Source organism: Aphelocoma coerulescens, chromosome 2, assembly GCF_041296385.1.
Source record: "Aphelocoma coerulescens isolate FSJ_1873_10779 chromosome 2, UR_Acoe_1.0, whole genome shotgun sequence".
In the NCBI taxonomy this organism is placed as follows: domain Eukaryota; kingdom Metazoa; phylum Chordata; class Aves; order Passeriformes; family Corvidae; genus Aphelocoma; species Aphelocoma coerulescens.
In genome coordinates, this window is record NC_091015.1 from 16550115 (window position 1) to 16565077 (window position 14963).

General features: G+C 38.6%; 1 protein-coding gene across 4 annotated transcripts in view; it reads right to left on the reverse strand.

Moving 5' to 3' along the window:
• Positions 1 to 589: 589 nt before the first annotated feature.
• Positions 590 to 14963, reverse strand: part of ACBD5 (acyl-CoA binding domain containing 5) — a 30602-nt gene continuing 16228 nt past the window's right edge. For 3 of the 4 annotated variants that reach the window (XM_069006580.1, XM_069006581.1, XM_069006583.1), the window contains 8 exons: positions 13774 to 13911; positions 12829 to 13029; positions 11993 to 12099; positions 9738 to 10014; positions 8335 to 8534; positions 6719 to 6769; positions 6326 to 6435; positions 590 to 2581 (listed from right to left, as the gene is read on the reverse strand). In XM_069006580.1, coding sequence (XP_068862681.1) covers positions 2569 to 2581; positions 6326 to 6435; positions 6719 to 6769; positions 8335 to 8534; positions 9738 to 10014; positions 11993 to 12099; positions 12829 to 13029; positions 13774 to 13911 — 1097 coding nt within the window. In that variant the 3' untranslated portion in view covers positions 590 to 2568. The remainder of the gene's footprint in view (positions 2582 to 6325; positions 6436 to 6718; positions 6770 to 8334; positions 8535 to 9737; positions 10015 to 11992; positions 12100 to 12828; positions 13030 to 13773; positions 13912 to 14963) is intronic. The other variant, XM_069006582.1, reaches the window with a different exon arrangement.

Sequence of the window (14963 nt, forward strand, 5' to 3'; positions counted from 1 at the left end):
TGCACACACACAGACCTGGCACTACTTCCATGCTCTCAGCTGAGCAGCTCTGAGGGGGTGCAATGTATCTAATCTGGTTTGATACAGAGCAAACTTCTGCCTTTCAGGTGAAGTTTGACTTCCTGCAGGAAACCAGCCTGATGTTTGCTTCACAAGTGGAGGTTTGGGCTGGGTTTGGCCTTTTCCAGTGCTATTGCAGAACGGCTTTGGCTCCCAGCCCTCCTGAGGAGAGCACAGGCTGAAACTATGTAACCCAGGTCTGACCTCCAGCCATCTGCTTCTATTACTGCCTCCACATCAAAGCTGTGTCTCTTTGCACCTGGGCAAATGATTAAAAAAAAAAAAAATCAGTTTTCCTTACATTTAGGCTGAAATACCAGCTAACTAGGAACCTGTTCAAATTATGGTGAGTTTGAGATAGGCCCAGTTCTGAGTTACAAGTGAATTGTTACTCAAGTGATGTTGTTTTGTATTACAGCTTTCAGGTTGAGACTGATTCTTCATGGTACAGGCACCAGGCTCTTCTGTACAGTCACAGCATCTGATGTAGAGCATTTAGTAAATATTAAGTTCAAGATAAAATACAAAATATTAAGGGAGTGATTTATTGAAACATGAATAAATAACAAGGATAGTACAAGCCTATATTTATTTCAGGGGGAAGTTAACAATTAGGTACCTTTGGGAATGTCTGTCCCCTCTCTAAGAGCTACAGGTGACACCGTTCTGAGCTGGGGGAGGCACTCCAGGGTGTTTTGTCCTCGCAGAAGACATGCTGCTTCAGGAGGCTGGGGTTTTCATGTGACCTTCAAGCTCAAGCATCCTTCCTGTGTGATTTCTATCCCTTATGATAAGAAATCAATCACTTTAAGGATTTTAAGCTCAGGCACAATGGCTTCAAGTCCCAGCAGAACTTCCCTTCCAGGATAAGCTTTGTTCAAACCTGAGTTTTCAGTACATCTCATGCCAAAACTCATCTCTGGCACATGAAACCATCTGCTTGTTACAGAAGTCTTCAAAGAGGTTACAACTATTTTATTTTTTAATTGAGCTTTACAATAAGAAAATCAGAAGAGGGGAAAAGTAACTAAAAAAATCTGCACGTAACTAAAAAACAAGATTAAAATTTCTCTGGTAAAACCAACATTAAATTCTGTGATTACATTTTTATACAGTATAGCTTGTATGAAAAATGTTTTCCAAACTATAAAAAATTTTCAGGAAGGACCAAAAAAACTTTCCTTAAAAATTATTTATAGGATGTAGTCCAGGTGGAAAATGAAAACACATCAATAGTGGTGAAATTTCTGAAGATTCAGAGCTTAACCATGGATTATGTTGTGATACAATTCTTCATAGCAAACTGTAAGTTTTCTGTCAAATCTAATTTTAGTGCATTTGCATTTTCCAGAGATTTAGACACCTTATAATTTATTTTAAAATTAAGTGTAAAGCATGCTTTAGTCAAGCAAACTTCATGATGCAGTGCCTCTATCTGTATATGGGTTAAATACTCTGTGGGGAAAAAAAAAATCAGCTCCAAAATTAGCTGAAAAGATTTTTTTGATCGGAAGTAGAAGGATAAGAGAGACATACCAGAATTGATATGTTTCATGATGTGACTTGGGGAAAATCCACAACAGATTAAATCTTAGTTTATTTTAACGTAAACTGCCAACAGAAAACTTACAGTGCACTGAGCTCTTTAGAGGCTTAGAGCTAGACTTACAGAGCTAGTTTTCATCTCATTTTAAAGCACCTTGTGCCTAAACTATGCATTTCAGTTAAAATAAGCTGTTGTCAACAAGAATACAATTATGAAAGTTAAAAAGATAAGGTGCAGCCTCTTTACATGGATCCCTTGTACCACACGCTGTTTCCAAACTTGTATTTGACAGTCCCCCTGTTACTAATGGCTCTAACTTTCACGATATATACAAATTCCCAAATCTCCTTTACAATTTTACAGGATAAGTGAAGGATTCAACTTCATTTCAGACCAATTTATATGGAAATTGCCCCACACTGATTTAGCAGCAAAAATAACAAGTTGAATTCCTCAGAGCTATATTGTATTTTTCCAACAGCTTATAATGCATTGAATTTATACTTTATTAGAGCTTTCTCCTGGTAATATGTAACCCTATGGAAAAACAGGCAGGGATCTTGGGACTGTAAAATTATTTCAATGCTAAAGTGACAGCTTTACATGTTAAAGTGACAGCTTTACATGTTTTTGACTTATTCTTCTACAAAGATGTTATTCTCTTCATCAACTGACATCAGCAAGGCCAGTAATTACTGAAGGCCTATCCACAAGCACATTCCAAAATAATTCTTGTTCATATGGTTTTGAGGATGGAATTATTAAATTTATTTGTAACCTAGGAGCTGTGAATCATTCAAGTTTCAATAATATTAGTCCTTAAACGTTTAGCTCAAAGGTAGTACAAAATATTACTGTAATATAAGGAAGATCATCCCAAATTCTGAGATTCTATGAGAATTCATACTTCCTTTGCTTTCCAGGGCCATCTTCTAGAAGTCCTTAAGTGTAGTCACGAATTCTCAGTTCAGTTTTCTAGAAGAGGAAACAAATAAGTTAGTTTAATGTACCTTCAAATATGACACGATTTTTCATTTGTCTAAACAAACCAATTAAGGTCACATGTGAAAGGTCTCCATTTCAATAAAACACAACACAGCTTCAAGATACCTGAAAATTTGTCCTCTTACACCAAGGAGTAGAAAATTCACTAAGAATTTGGAACTGCAGATGGAATTCCTCAGAACAATCCCTGACCCCATGTGTGCTGGCTCAGCAGAGCAGCACTTAAGAGCTGTTTTCCCCAGGACTCCAAAAAATTTACAGTTAAAGAGTTCTAAAATCATGCGCTGAATCTAGACAACTTTTATTATTATAAAAATGTACTTCTATCTGGATTTAGGGCGCTCAGGACTCAGGTTTTCAAGCTTTCTTCAGTGAAGGCCCCAGTATGAATACCCAGATTTTCAGCATTAAGTTTCCCATAAAGGAAGAGGGGACAGGTTAAGAGATGCTGTACAGTGGGGAGCTCAGAGGAAGCTGAGCTACCCCTGTCCAGGGACAAGAGCTAAACACAAAGCTCTTGGTTACAGAAGGCTGTCCCTCCACCAGTTACATGGAATTTGCTTCACTGTGCAAAAGAGTTTAGAATTCATGGCTCCAAAGCTGCAGCATGAGAGAACTTTGCATGGTAGCAGAGACTCGTGGTTTCTGCTGCAGGGACAGTTCATGTAGTTTAAAACAAAAAGTACAGACACGGTCAGTGCAGGCACTGTGAACAGCTGTTGCCTAAGAGCTTGCACACCTTAACAGAGCACAAACTGAAACTGGCCACGGGACAGGAGAGCAAGACTCATTTTGCAATTCCATTTTCTCACTGAGTGTACTTGATCAGCTTCCTACGCATTGCTAAAGGAGCTAGAACTCCCGGCAGAAACATGCTGCAGAAGCACATAGTCCTTAAATTCTGGCTATGAGTAGACTTCTTCAGAAACAGACAGAAAAGCTGAAGAACACAGAAAATTCTTTAGTTGTTTCTGTTCTTGAAGTTCATCTCAAAACAATCCATGAATGAGTAAACAAAACATGGGGCTATGCTATCTCTGTGTTTCACACTGGAACTGGTTTTACCACTGGTACAAATACTGGTGTCCAGAACTCAAAAAGAATGTTGAAAAACTGAAGCATTTGGGAAAGAGGCACAAGAATCATCTTAAGACTGGAAAACAATTTTAAAATGAGATTCCAGTTGCTCCATTTGTTTTGTTTAAGCAAGAGATTATGAGATGACCTGGTGATAGCAAAAAGGTACCCATGGAAAAACACATCACAGGCTCTTTGTCAGCTACATAAACATATAGGAAAATCTAATGGATGAAAACTGAAGCTAGACAAATCCAAACTAAAAGTAGTGTACTGTGGATACAAAAATGCTGCTAGCAAGGATTTTTCTTGCTATTTTCTAAGTCCGTGAGAGACTTTTCTCTCTCACAGAAGAGGTAGCAGAGTTATGTAAACAACCAAACACCTGCAACCTTGAAAAGTCTTGTTTATGGTATAGTAGAAAACTATTTTGACAATGGATGTTTTAGGATTTTAGCCAATCACCCCCAAGGGGTGGCTGATCCTTGGTCCAATTAGACTGAAGAAAAAAGTCAAGAGTTTGTAAAATAATTAAATAAATCAATCTTGCAGCACAATTCCTGCCTGCTGGATCTTCTCTCCTCCTCCCTATGGCTGCAGGACACGATAATATACCCTAGGGCTTTTTTTTTTTTTTAATAGTGTACCATGTATTTATTCATCAAAGCTCTGAATCACTATGAGAAAATACTAGAAAAATTGCTGGAAAGGGTGCTTTTCTAAAAACTGATTTCTGAGTGAACCTGTGACTGGATTGGGAGTACTTGGATTGAGAGTGCTACAGAGATCAGAATAGATGATCAAAAAAGGTTTTCAAGAACAGCACTGTTCAGAGAGAGAAAACACAGCCATGCAAGAGCAATTAGCAGAACACTGAAGTTCATAGAAGCTTCATGTAAAATACTAAAAAAATGTTTTGTTTTAAAAAAACCCAACTTTGTCCTTGCTGACAAGGGGAAATTTCCACTTGCTAGTGCAAAGAATGAGCAAAATGTGCATAACTGCCTGAAAGCCTTAGTAGTGCAATCTCTGGTTTCATCAGACAGTGCAGCCACACCAGTGCTGCTGCTGACAGCTCTGAGCCTGGGGAACTCCCTGGCAGATTTGCAGCCTTTGTGGGGGCTGTGTTGTTTACAAAGCCATGGGCTGGGCCCAAAGAGTGGTGATCAGCGACAGGAGTGTAGTTGGATGCCAGTAATTAGTGGTGAATGCCAGGGGTCCCCACTGGGGCCAGTCCTGTTTAACACCTTTAGCAATGGCCTGGATGATGGGGCAGAGTGCATCCTCAGCAAAACTGCAGATTACACAAAACTGGGAGTGGCTGATATACCAGAGGGTGGTGCTGCCATCCAGAGGGACCACAATTGGCTGGAAAAATGGACTGACAGGAACCTCATGGAGTACAACAAGGGGAAGTGCTGAGCCCAGCACTGCTTGGAGAAACAACTCCAGCCACCAGTATGTGCTGGGGCCTGCCCAGCTGGGAGGCAGCTAGACAGAAAAGGATCTGGGCATGCTGGTGGACACCATGTAAACATGAGCCAGCAATGTGCCCTTGCAGCAAAGGCCCATGGTTTTATGGGCTGCATTATCCCTTCCAACAGGGTGAGGGAGGTGATCCTTCCTCTCTACTCAGCACTGGAGAGGCCACACTTGGAGTGCTCTGTCTGCTTCTGGCTACATGAGAGACATGGACAAACTGGAGAGAGTCCAACAAAGGGCCACATTAAAGGACTGGAGCATTTCTGAGGAGACAGAAACACTGGCACAGGTTGCCCAGGGAGGTGGTGGAGCCTCCTTCCTTGGAGCTATTCAAAACCTGCCTGTACACAGTCCTGGGCAACTGGCAACTGGCTAAGCAGGGATGTTGGACCAGATGACCTGCAGAGCCCCCTTTCAACCTCAACCACTCTGTTCCTGTGGTTTACCACAGGAGACAAAACTATACCATGAAAACTAGCAAACATTAAAAAGCTAGAACAAATTCAGCTAATTCTCCCAGGATCCACACACATGCAAACTCTCTGCAGACTGACAGAGGAAAAAAATGAAATGTAAAAGCCAAGAGCATACTAAGCTAACAAAATCAGGTATGAGGCTGAAGTAAGCAGACAGCAACTAGACAACACTCACTTGATCTGATGCTTAAAGAGCTAAGAAAAGGCAAGACCAGAGTACAACTGTCCTTCAGCTGAAGGAAGTCAAGGTAGATGTTACAAAAATATCATAGTAAGGTGCTAGTAGATGGTAAATATAGGTGACAGATGGCACTCTACAAAGGATGTGATAGGAAAAAATTCTCATGGCACAAGGGGAATAGGGAGTCTAGAAGCAGTGAAAATGTCTCAAGAGGATATGAGGAGTGAGAGGATCATGGAGACGTTTCCAAGCTATCCAGCCTCACCCACTTGTGTATGCTCAAAATTATTTATCCTGCATCACATTTCACAGATTTAAACATAAATTGCCACATATAAAGCATATTACATATAAAGTCAAATTAACCAATACTTTCTTATACTGACAAACTTGGAAGGCAAAGAATTTTATGTCCTGTCTAAATAACACGGTAATACTACCTATTGGTTTAAACAGGTGACACACAGTGTATGTACTCTATTGAATGCACTTCTTTACCTTCGCTTTCTTTGGAGATACACATGTACCAACCACTGGGCAATAAATGGCCATACAATAGCAAAAGCTAAAATACCAGGAGAAATTTCAAAGGGCCACCATGATGGTTTCTAAGGAAAACAGAAAAAAATTCCAGTCAGCCATCTATGTGCACATATTGAACACCCCCTGTATATTTCTCATCACTTCAAATGCTATAGTACCAAAGCAGAAAGTAACAGTAAGACCAGAAGAAAAGATTACTCTATCAAGTAATTTCCTCAGACATTATTTTTTATATCCTAGTCAAGGAAGACAATACAAAAAGCATGTACCAAGAGCTAGAGATAAAATATTCAACTCATCTTTTTTCACAGTTCACACTTCTTACAGATCGTAAAAACAGTATTTTACCTTGACAGAGGAGGTGGGCTGGTAATTTGACTGTAGTGTTGCAGGTTTTGCCTTTAAATAAAAACAAATGCTGGTAAGTATAAAAAAAGGAAATTGCAATTAAAATTCTTCTGCTTCAGAAAACAAGAATATGAGGGTTTTCATCTTGTGATGGCTTTGCAATCTGTATATATCACAGTTTAATGCACAGAACCACCCCCATGCGATCCCACATAGCTGCTAACGTACCTCTCATGTTTCCACTACTCTTTATAGTAATTTTATCACATCTCTGTGTCTTAGAAAATGAATCAGTGCCACTTACTGGACTTCTTTACAGCTTTTGAAGGCTCCCCTGCCCAATTTGTCATTACAACTTTCTCAACTCTGGTCTAGTCCCAGTTCCAACCCAGAGAAGAAATCCCAGCAGCTTAATTTGGATGACTGCATATCTCAACACCAGTCTATACTAAGGTCAAAAGCACTGTTTTAGTTTGCCCTGGGCTACAGCTACAGCCATGTCTAACACCATAAAGGAAAGAGAATACTCTGTTCCATGTCTTCCAGGCAATCCTGAAAATGGAAGTACAAGAAACTTTCCAAGACTATTCCCATACACTGTTGTGGTGCTAACCACAGAAGCAAAGCAGCTGTTTTTCTAGGTCTTTCTTAATTTATGTAAGCATGAAACAGAAGCTTCTGTTTCTCCTTACATAAGGACAGCAAGCACAGCATGAACTGCTGGGGAAGAATCTTTTACTCTTTCTTCACACATTGCTCAGGCAAAGAAAGAAAATCAATCTGTATTTAACCAAACATTAGATTCTTGAGTATCTGTGATGCAGCAAAATTATGGTTTTAATAAGTCCTTTTCCATGGCTGCCTTAGATTTGGAATATGTGCATCCCATAGGATAGTGCTTGTACAGCTTGCTCATTCTCATGGAGATCGAAATATATCAGCAAGTCAAACAAAACCAAACATTTTCAGGTTGCTGGTTCAACTATATTCACAAGATGTTCTATTCCCCTGAAGAATTCAGTATTTCTATTGAAACAGAAGGAAAAAGAAACACTGTATCAATACACATCCACACTTGCTTAAGAGCTCTATTGGCTGCATGAGGACATGATGTACAATTCCAATAAAGCTGGATTACTTCACGAGGAAAGAAAGCTATGAACAATCAAGTCTTTTGCTAACTGAAAAATGGAATCTGAAGCTCTGCCTGCAAACATCTACCATCTGAAAGATGAAGATAATTTCTCACTTTCTCTGAAAATACTTTGAATTCTCTGGGATCATGTACTACTAACATTAACTACGGAGTCTCCATATAGAAACTGTGTAATGTGTATCAGTAACTATGGCTAAGATTAGTCTGATCAGAATCAGTGAAATAACATGGTTAATTTCTAGGTGAAAATGCATGGTTTTGCTTACATGTACCAGAGTCCTGAATTGTGCTCCTGAGAGTAGGTACCAATAGGAAATTTTAATTTGGACTCAGCTAGAGAATATAACTGAAATGTCTTTACAGTTTAAGAAAATATTGTCTGAAATTTTAATCTGAAAAAGCCCACAAATATCCAAAGACATTTAGTAAAAGGTGATCAAGTAACTCCAAAGAATAGTACCTGTGATGCTGCAACGGCCTCCAGCATATGCAGCCTCTGCAGGACATTCTGCATGTCCTCCTGCAGCCGCATCAGCACTACTGCAATCTGCTCATTGAGGCTTCCCTGGGGACCTCTGTCGGAGCCCCAGCGCTCACCATCCCCTCCACTGCCCATCTGGCCACCCTGGGAACCAGGTCCTAAAGGCTGAAGTCTATGTCCTGTTTTGAGGGGGGAAAAACAGAAACAAAAAACACAGAATGGGCTATGACTCTACTGAAAATGTTTAACAGTTCAATTTCCTGCCTCAATTTTCACCCTGGAGTGTGGTACTCCTCGTCACAGGCTATATTCAGACAGTTCAGCAGCACTGGGAGGTCACTGAAATGTCATCGAGATGTTTCCCTACAGCCTCAGTGTGACAGTATCACTCAAATTCCTAGAACTGCAAAAACATTTAGAAAAAGCTGTTAATTCACAACCAGTCAAGTTCAGTAGTAAATTCTGCCCTAGCAAAAAGTAAGATCTGTCTTAGTATGTGTTTTAAGTTTGGCAAAGTGTCCAGCTGGAAAACAAAGATCTCTGGAATACAGTGATAAGATAATTATTTGAAATCTACAGTACTTGCTTAAACTAGATACAACTACCACTAGCCTGTCATGTTTCTGCCTGTAAGTAGCAAACTTCAGTAAAACAACAAGAGAGAGAAGAGGAGATGGTTAACTATAGTATGTTCTTTATAATAGTTTTCAACAGAAATGTTTTATTTGGATTTTCTTTCTAATTTTTCCATCTGATTACTTATAGGTGCTATACAAAAAGACATGCTATATATAAATAAAATACTTTCTGCCTTTTTTTTTTTGTAAGTACAAGATAAACTAATTTTATCCTTGACTTTACAGATCATGCCACTGGAATATGGTGCTTCTTGTAGGTGACTATTAGAAATATTACAGAATTAAAAAGCGCAGAGGTTCAACATAAACTGAACATCTGGGCTATTATGGGATTAAGAATCATTAAGTTTTAAGAATCATAATGGATAGTATCAGGATCACTCAAAGGTGTGGCTAACATTCCAATTATATACAAAACAATGTGTCACTGATACCTTTCCAAGGCATTCCCACAGAGCTATAAATGCCTATGTATTTAACAATAAATACGTGACTTCTAAAGAAAATCTTCTCAGGCAGAGACTGGTTTTGAGGATTACATTTCTAAAAACCTAGGTGCCATAAGCAGCAGCTGGAGTGTAAGTTACCCACTGTAATTAGCATTTTGTCATCTATTTTTATTGTGAAGAGCAGAAGCACTACACACATGACTGTCCCACTGGACAGTGTTGACAGGTGCTTCTCAGGCACCAGTAACTTATGGCAGTGAGGAGAGTGGGGAACACAAATGCAGGGTCACAGTACCTCTCCCTCTTCTGACATTGTAGAAATCAGATTTTTCTCCACCTTTTTTCTCCTTGTGAGGACCCCCATTACTGGCTTTGCCATCTTCTCCTCCACATTTGACTTCACCTTGTTCTTCAGCTACTCCCTCTCCAGTATTTCCAGGTTGGAGATTCCCATAAGTCATGCAAGCGTGCCTTGGAAAATCCGTATTTTCTAACAGAAGACTGTGATCTACATCCAAGAAATGGGATGAATGCTTTAAAGATCCTTTAGCTGATGTGATGATCTCCAAGGGCTACAAATTAACATTAGCAAGTAATTAAATTCTGTAAAATATGACAGTTAAACATTAAAAAGGAAAAAATATCATCTTTACTTTCACGTTAAGAAAACACTTTGCCCAGAATTAAGACTTTTCTTTTGAGGGCAGCAGTTGTTTTCCTGTAGAATATACTTACTATTGTCTAAATGTCATTTACAAATTGAGAAGGCATTTCAGGCAAATCTCACAACAGTGATGCCACAGGAATTTCTTTAGACATTTCCAACATACACTAATACTCAATAATTACTAAAATAGAACATTAAGGTCTAAAACCATTCAGTTTTCCCCTGTAAAACTGGCTTTGCTTCCTAGACAGTGAAACAGTCTCTTCACTTAAATTTGGGACCCGCAGTCAGAAGGCCCATGCTGTCAGCAACCTTGGGTAAGCAGTGTTTGTACTCACAGCAAAAAGAGCACGCTGCTTTATCATTAGCCTGCTCAAAACAGCTTGGCTGCACACTGTACCACACAAAGGAAAGGCAGAGTATTCATATATTGACTTCTCACTCAAAACTGGTGGTACTGGAGGAGGACATTAAAAAAGGATGACACTCGGGATGTTCAGGTTCTGCGCCAGGACTGTCTTATGGTGGGTGGTTCTAGCAGCCCTTGGCATAGGGCAAGGACAGGCCCTTGCACAAGGATATGCTGAAGCAGACTGGGGACCTCAGCCAAGAAATACCTTCATGGAGAGGCCAAAAAAACCAAAAAGCTAGCCAGAGAAATGGAAACTGCTGCCCAGATTTGTCAAACAGCAGTTCTGGATCATCAGAACTGAAGGGCAGAGTGCTTGCCACTTTTTTTCCAATAAACAGCTATACTATTTCTTTAAATGAACCTCTTCTAGTTTGAGTTCATTCTGTAGTTCTCCTTGTGTATTTATTTACATATACCTAAACATTTGTTATTTTGTACAAAACTAGAACTTTCCTCATGCAGGTTGGGAAACTGACAAATTATCCACCCACTTCAATTAAAGAATCTCAAACAACCTTGAATGATACACAAGATTGGGAAATCAGCTAGATAAGACAGCTTGCAGCACTTCTGTCAAATTACATTTCCCAGCATGCTTAATTACTGGGCAAAATTTTGATTTGTTAAAATTAATTCCCTACATACTCAGGGAAGAGCTAAACAAGAGAATGATGCAATATTCGAGTGCTTACTGGCCTTTCTGATCCCAGGCCCCATTCACACATTCCTCTCTAGAATTAGGAAACAAGGTATCTGAGTACAATCTACAAAGCCCACACTTAACCTGGGCCTCTGAAGGAGATCTAGACCAGTAAGCCACCTAAGACTACAGTTATGAGTAGTAATGAGCAGGAGCACAAATCCAGTCAAAACTACGGCAGCACAGTTGGTGCTCACCTTTTATAGGAAAGTCAGAGATGTACCTCATGACTGAAGACAATACAAGAGAACACAGAAGTCCTTGTTATCTCCCACTTCTTTAGACCTAGGCTACTTGCAGGCACTGGTCTACAGGCCACCTGCTAATGCTTATTCTTTATTTATTCTAAGAAACAAATGCAGAATTTATCAGGCCATAAAAAAAGCAAGCAAAAAGTGAATTGTTACAAAGATACTTCCTGTTTCTTAAAAATAGCTGAATTTTGGTCCCTACATATGTTATGAGACCATAAATTAATTTGTGTGCTCAGACCTTAGTTTCTTTGTACTGTTCTTCCTTTTTTAACAATTGTTTCTTTATACTGTTGTTTTTGAAGCCTTCTCCTCACATAAATTCTCTGAGGGCTTCAAGGCTTTTAGATCAGCAGTAACCAAGTTGTAAAATTCTGACAATAGTTTCAAACAGAAGGACAGCATGCATGAGCCACATCATTCACCTCTGCATGTCCATGTTCCCCTGACGGAGAGGAACCTATTAAAAAATAAGCAGCATACCAGCTTCAGAATGCACCCAGGAATACTAAACCCCTACCTCTTCTAGTCCAAGCTGCTCCATAGAGTCACAATAAACTTCACTGTCTGAATCACTGGTTAAGTGCTGAGCTGCTGAGATCTCTTCAGTATTCTCTTCACTTGCACCTGCAGGGAAAGGGGATAGCACACATGCTTTGTAAATGTGAGTCAGTTGAGCCAACCCTGGCAAAGGCTAGTGCAATGAGTTAAAATGTGTAGGTGAGCATCAATTCATGACCCGTCTATCTATGACTGTCATCCTAAACATAAGATTCTGAATAAAGATATTATATTAACTTAGGAATTACATAAAACCTTTACTGTGGGAAAACTATACCTTGTATTGACATTTCTGCATTATAAATTTTAATTTTGCCTTTTTCATTACCATCTCCTTCCTAAGATCAGTATAAAGTAGTTTTGCCTAAAGTTACATTAGTATTAAAAGTATATATTCAGATCCCAGTTTCAACAAGCTGGCTTTATAAAATGTTCAGCCTTTCAGAATGATAAATCAGATATAAGTGATTTTTGTTTTACTACAAATTCACTTTCAAAGGCAAATAGTATTTGCATAGGTAACATAATGATATTACAAGAAAACAATTCTATTTCTGTGGGGTTGGGCCTCTCTGTCTCTGAATTCATCTCTCTTTCTGTAGGACATAGTAAAAAAAAAAAGCTTTATTTTAAACTGGAATTAATTTTTTTTTTTTTTAAGTATTCTGTCTTCAGGTTTTTGCAACTGAAAGACACCATTGCTACTCTCTGAATCCTGGGATTAAGCTTTCAAAAAAAGAATATATTTTATTAAAAACATGTGCAAATGAAAACATGGTCTTGGAAGGACAATACCTTGGTGAGCAGCATTATGAGCTATTTCTAGGCTTGGCTCCATTTTATTTGTTTCTTCCTCTGGGTTCAAGCCATTCAAGGCAGATTTGGTCTGGATGCCATTTTGCATGTCTGGGATAAAGCTGTCCTTATAACAGCCATTACTAACAATACATTCCAAATCCTTAGCAGCTGCTGATTCAGGTTTCACATTCTTATAATCTGTAAAAGAAAAGAAAACTTTGCAAAGAGAAAGCTCTACACCTAATAGCTCAAAACATATTTCTTCAAGCACCTAACTTGCTAATGGACTGTATGTACAATGTATCTGCAGAACAAAACATGTAAATGCTCCTAGATTCCTATTTGTGTGGATTGTCTTGTCCTTATAAAAAGTATAAATATAAAATTTAATTTGCATAAAGAGCAGATACTTTAAACATAAATAAATCCCAAGTACGTCTCTCTGCTAAACAAAATAATAATCCTAATGTCCTTGGAGAACATCGGTATAGAATTCTAAGTATGTGATTTCATTTGGTTTTCAGCAGATGCTCTTATTTCAGCATCCAATTCTTTATGGACTTTCTGAATGAATCTCACTGAAAGTTCTGTTTTATTTTCTCTGAAGAAAATAATTTTCAATTCTACTCATACAGGCCATGTAGCCAGTCACAACTCTTACAAAAAAAAGCACTGGCAACAAAACCCAAAACAATGCAGGGTATAAATGTTTAGATAACCTTCTGACAGAACTTGCTAGGCAAGTCAAAAATCATATGGCATAGTTTACAAATTTGTACTAGTTTTAATTCTTACAGCCTAGGCTGAAACACAGACATTTTTCACATACGCATTCACATGTACTTGCATCTAATTCTCTTGGAAAAGTACAGCATTCATGATACTTCACCACTTAGGTGACTAAGAATAACTCTGGGAGACACAATGGTCTGGAAAACTTACCCTTTCCATTTATCTGCAGTTCTTTTTCTTCCTCTTCACGAAGCCCTTCTTCTTCCGATTCTGCTCCGCTATCACTGCTTTCAGCTTTTCCATTTACAGCCTTTATATTTGGAGTGGAATTCATAACATTACTAAGGTCTAAGAAAAAAAGCAAAGAAAAAAAGATGTATTTTAAAAGAAACAAACATGCACCACCACCCCCAAAACTATCAGTCACAGTTCTAGGAAAGTATTTCCATATTAGAAGATGTACCAAATAATGGCAGCTTATTTCTGTAAGCTCTTTATTAATTGGTTTAATGTTTCTCTTTTGTGGCTCATCACTGAGTGCCTGACTGCTGGTGCAGACATTCTCAGTGACTCTGAGACAACCCACAGGAAAGAGACTGCAGCCACTTCCAGAAGACTCAGACCAAGCCTATTACGGTATTTACGTTACAGCTGCAGCTGGGACTGATGTGGCCGTGTTCTTTTAAACCCAGAAGTCAGTGTTTTAACAGAATTTCCCTTTTGGGCTGAAATGCTTCAAAACTGCTCACAGTTTAAAGGCAAATCTTGAAACAGTCTATTCAATTATATGAACAGCAGAATTCTGAATAAGGTAAATACAATATTCCACTCATCTGCTGTAATTTATGCAGATGCAAAATATGGTAAGAAGACTTACATTTATACAGATCTTTACCTAGCAAACGACACATGGAAATAAGTTCTCTGATTTCAGTGAAAAAGTTGATGACATTAATATATACACTGAGCATTTTTTTCATAAATATTTAAAAAAACAAGTATTGAAATAGACTAAGTAACTACCAAATCCTTGTTTTCCACATCTTTGATCACAGTTTACTGTAACTGTACAAAGAACTGAAACGTAAAGACTCTTTAAAAATATGAAGTATATAAAAGGACAATTCTACCACCTCCTGTAAAAAAAGTTACAGTCAAATACATCCTGACAATCATTTAAGCCTCCTATGTCAGGACAGAGTATAAAGGTACAGAGGGGACAGTTTCTGTGAGACACAGTTTACTGGCTCCACAGCTGAAATCTGACTGTTTTAATTGTCACCATAGCATTTCATTTACATAATTGCTACATTCCCTTGTCAGAACCTTGAAAGATTTATTCTTACATTTAGGCTTAACATTAAACAGCAAAATAGTATCCAATTACACTGAAGTTGCCA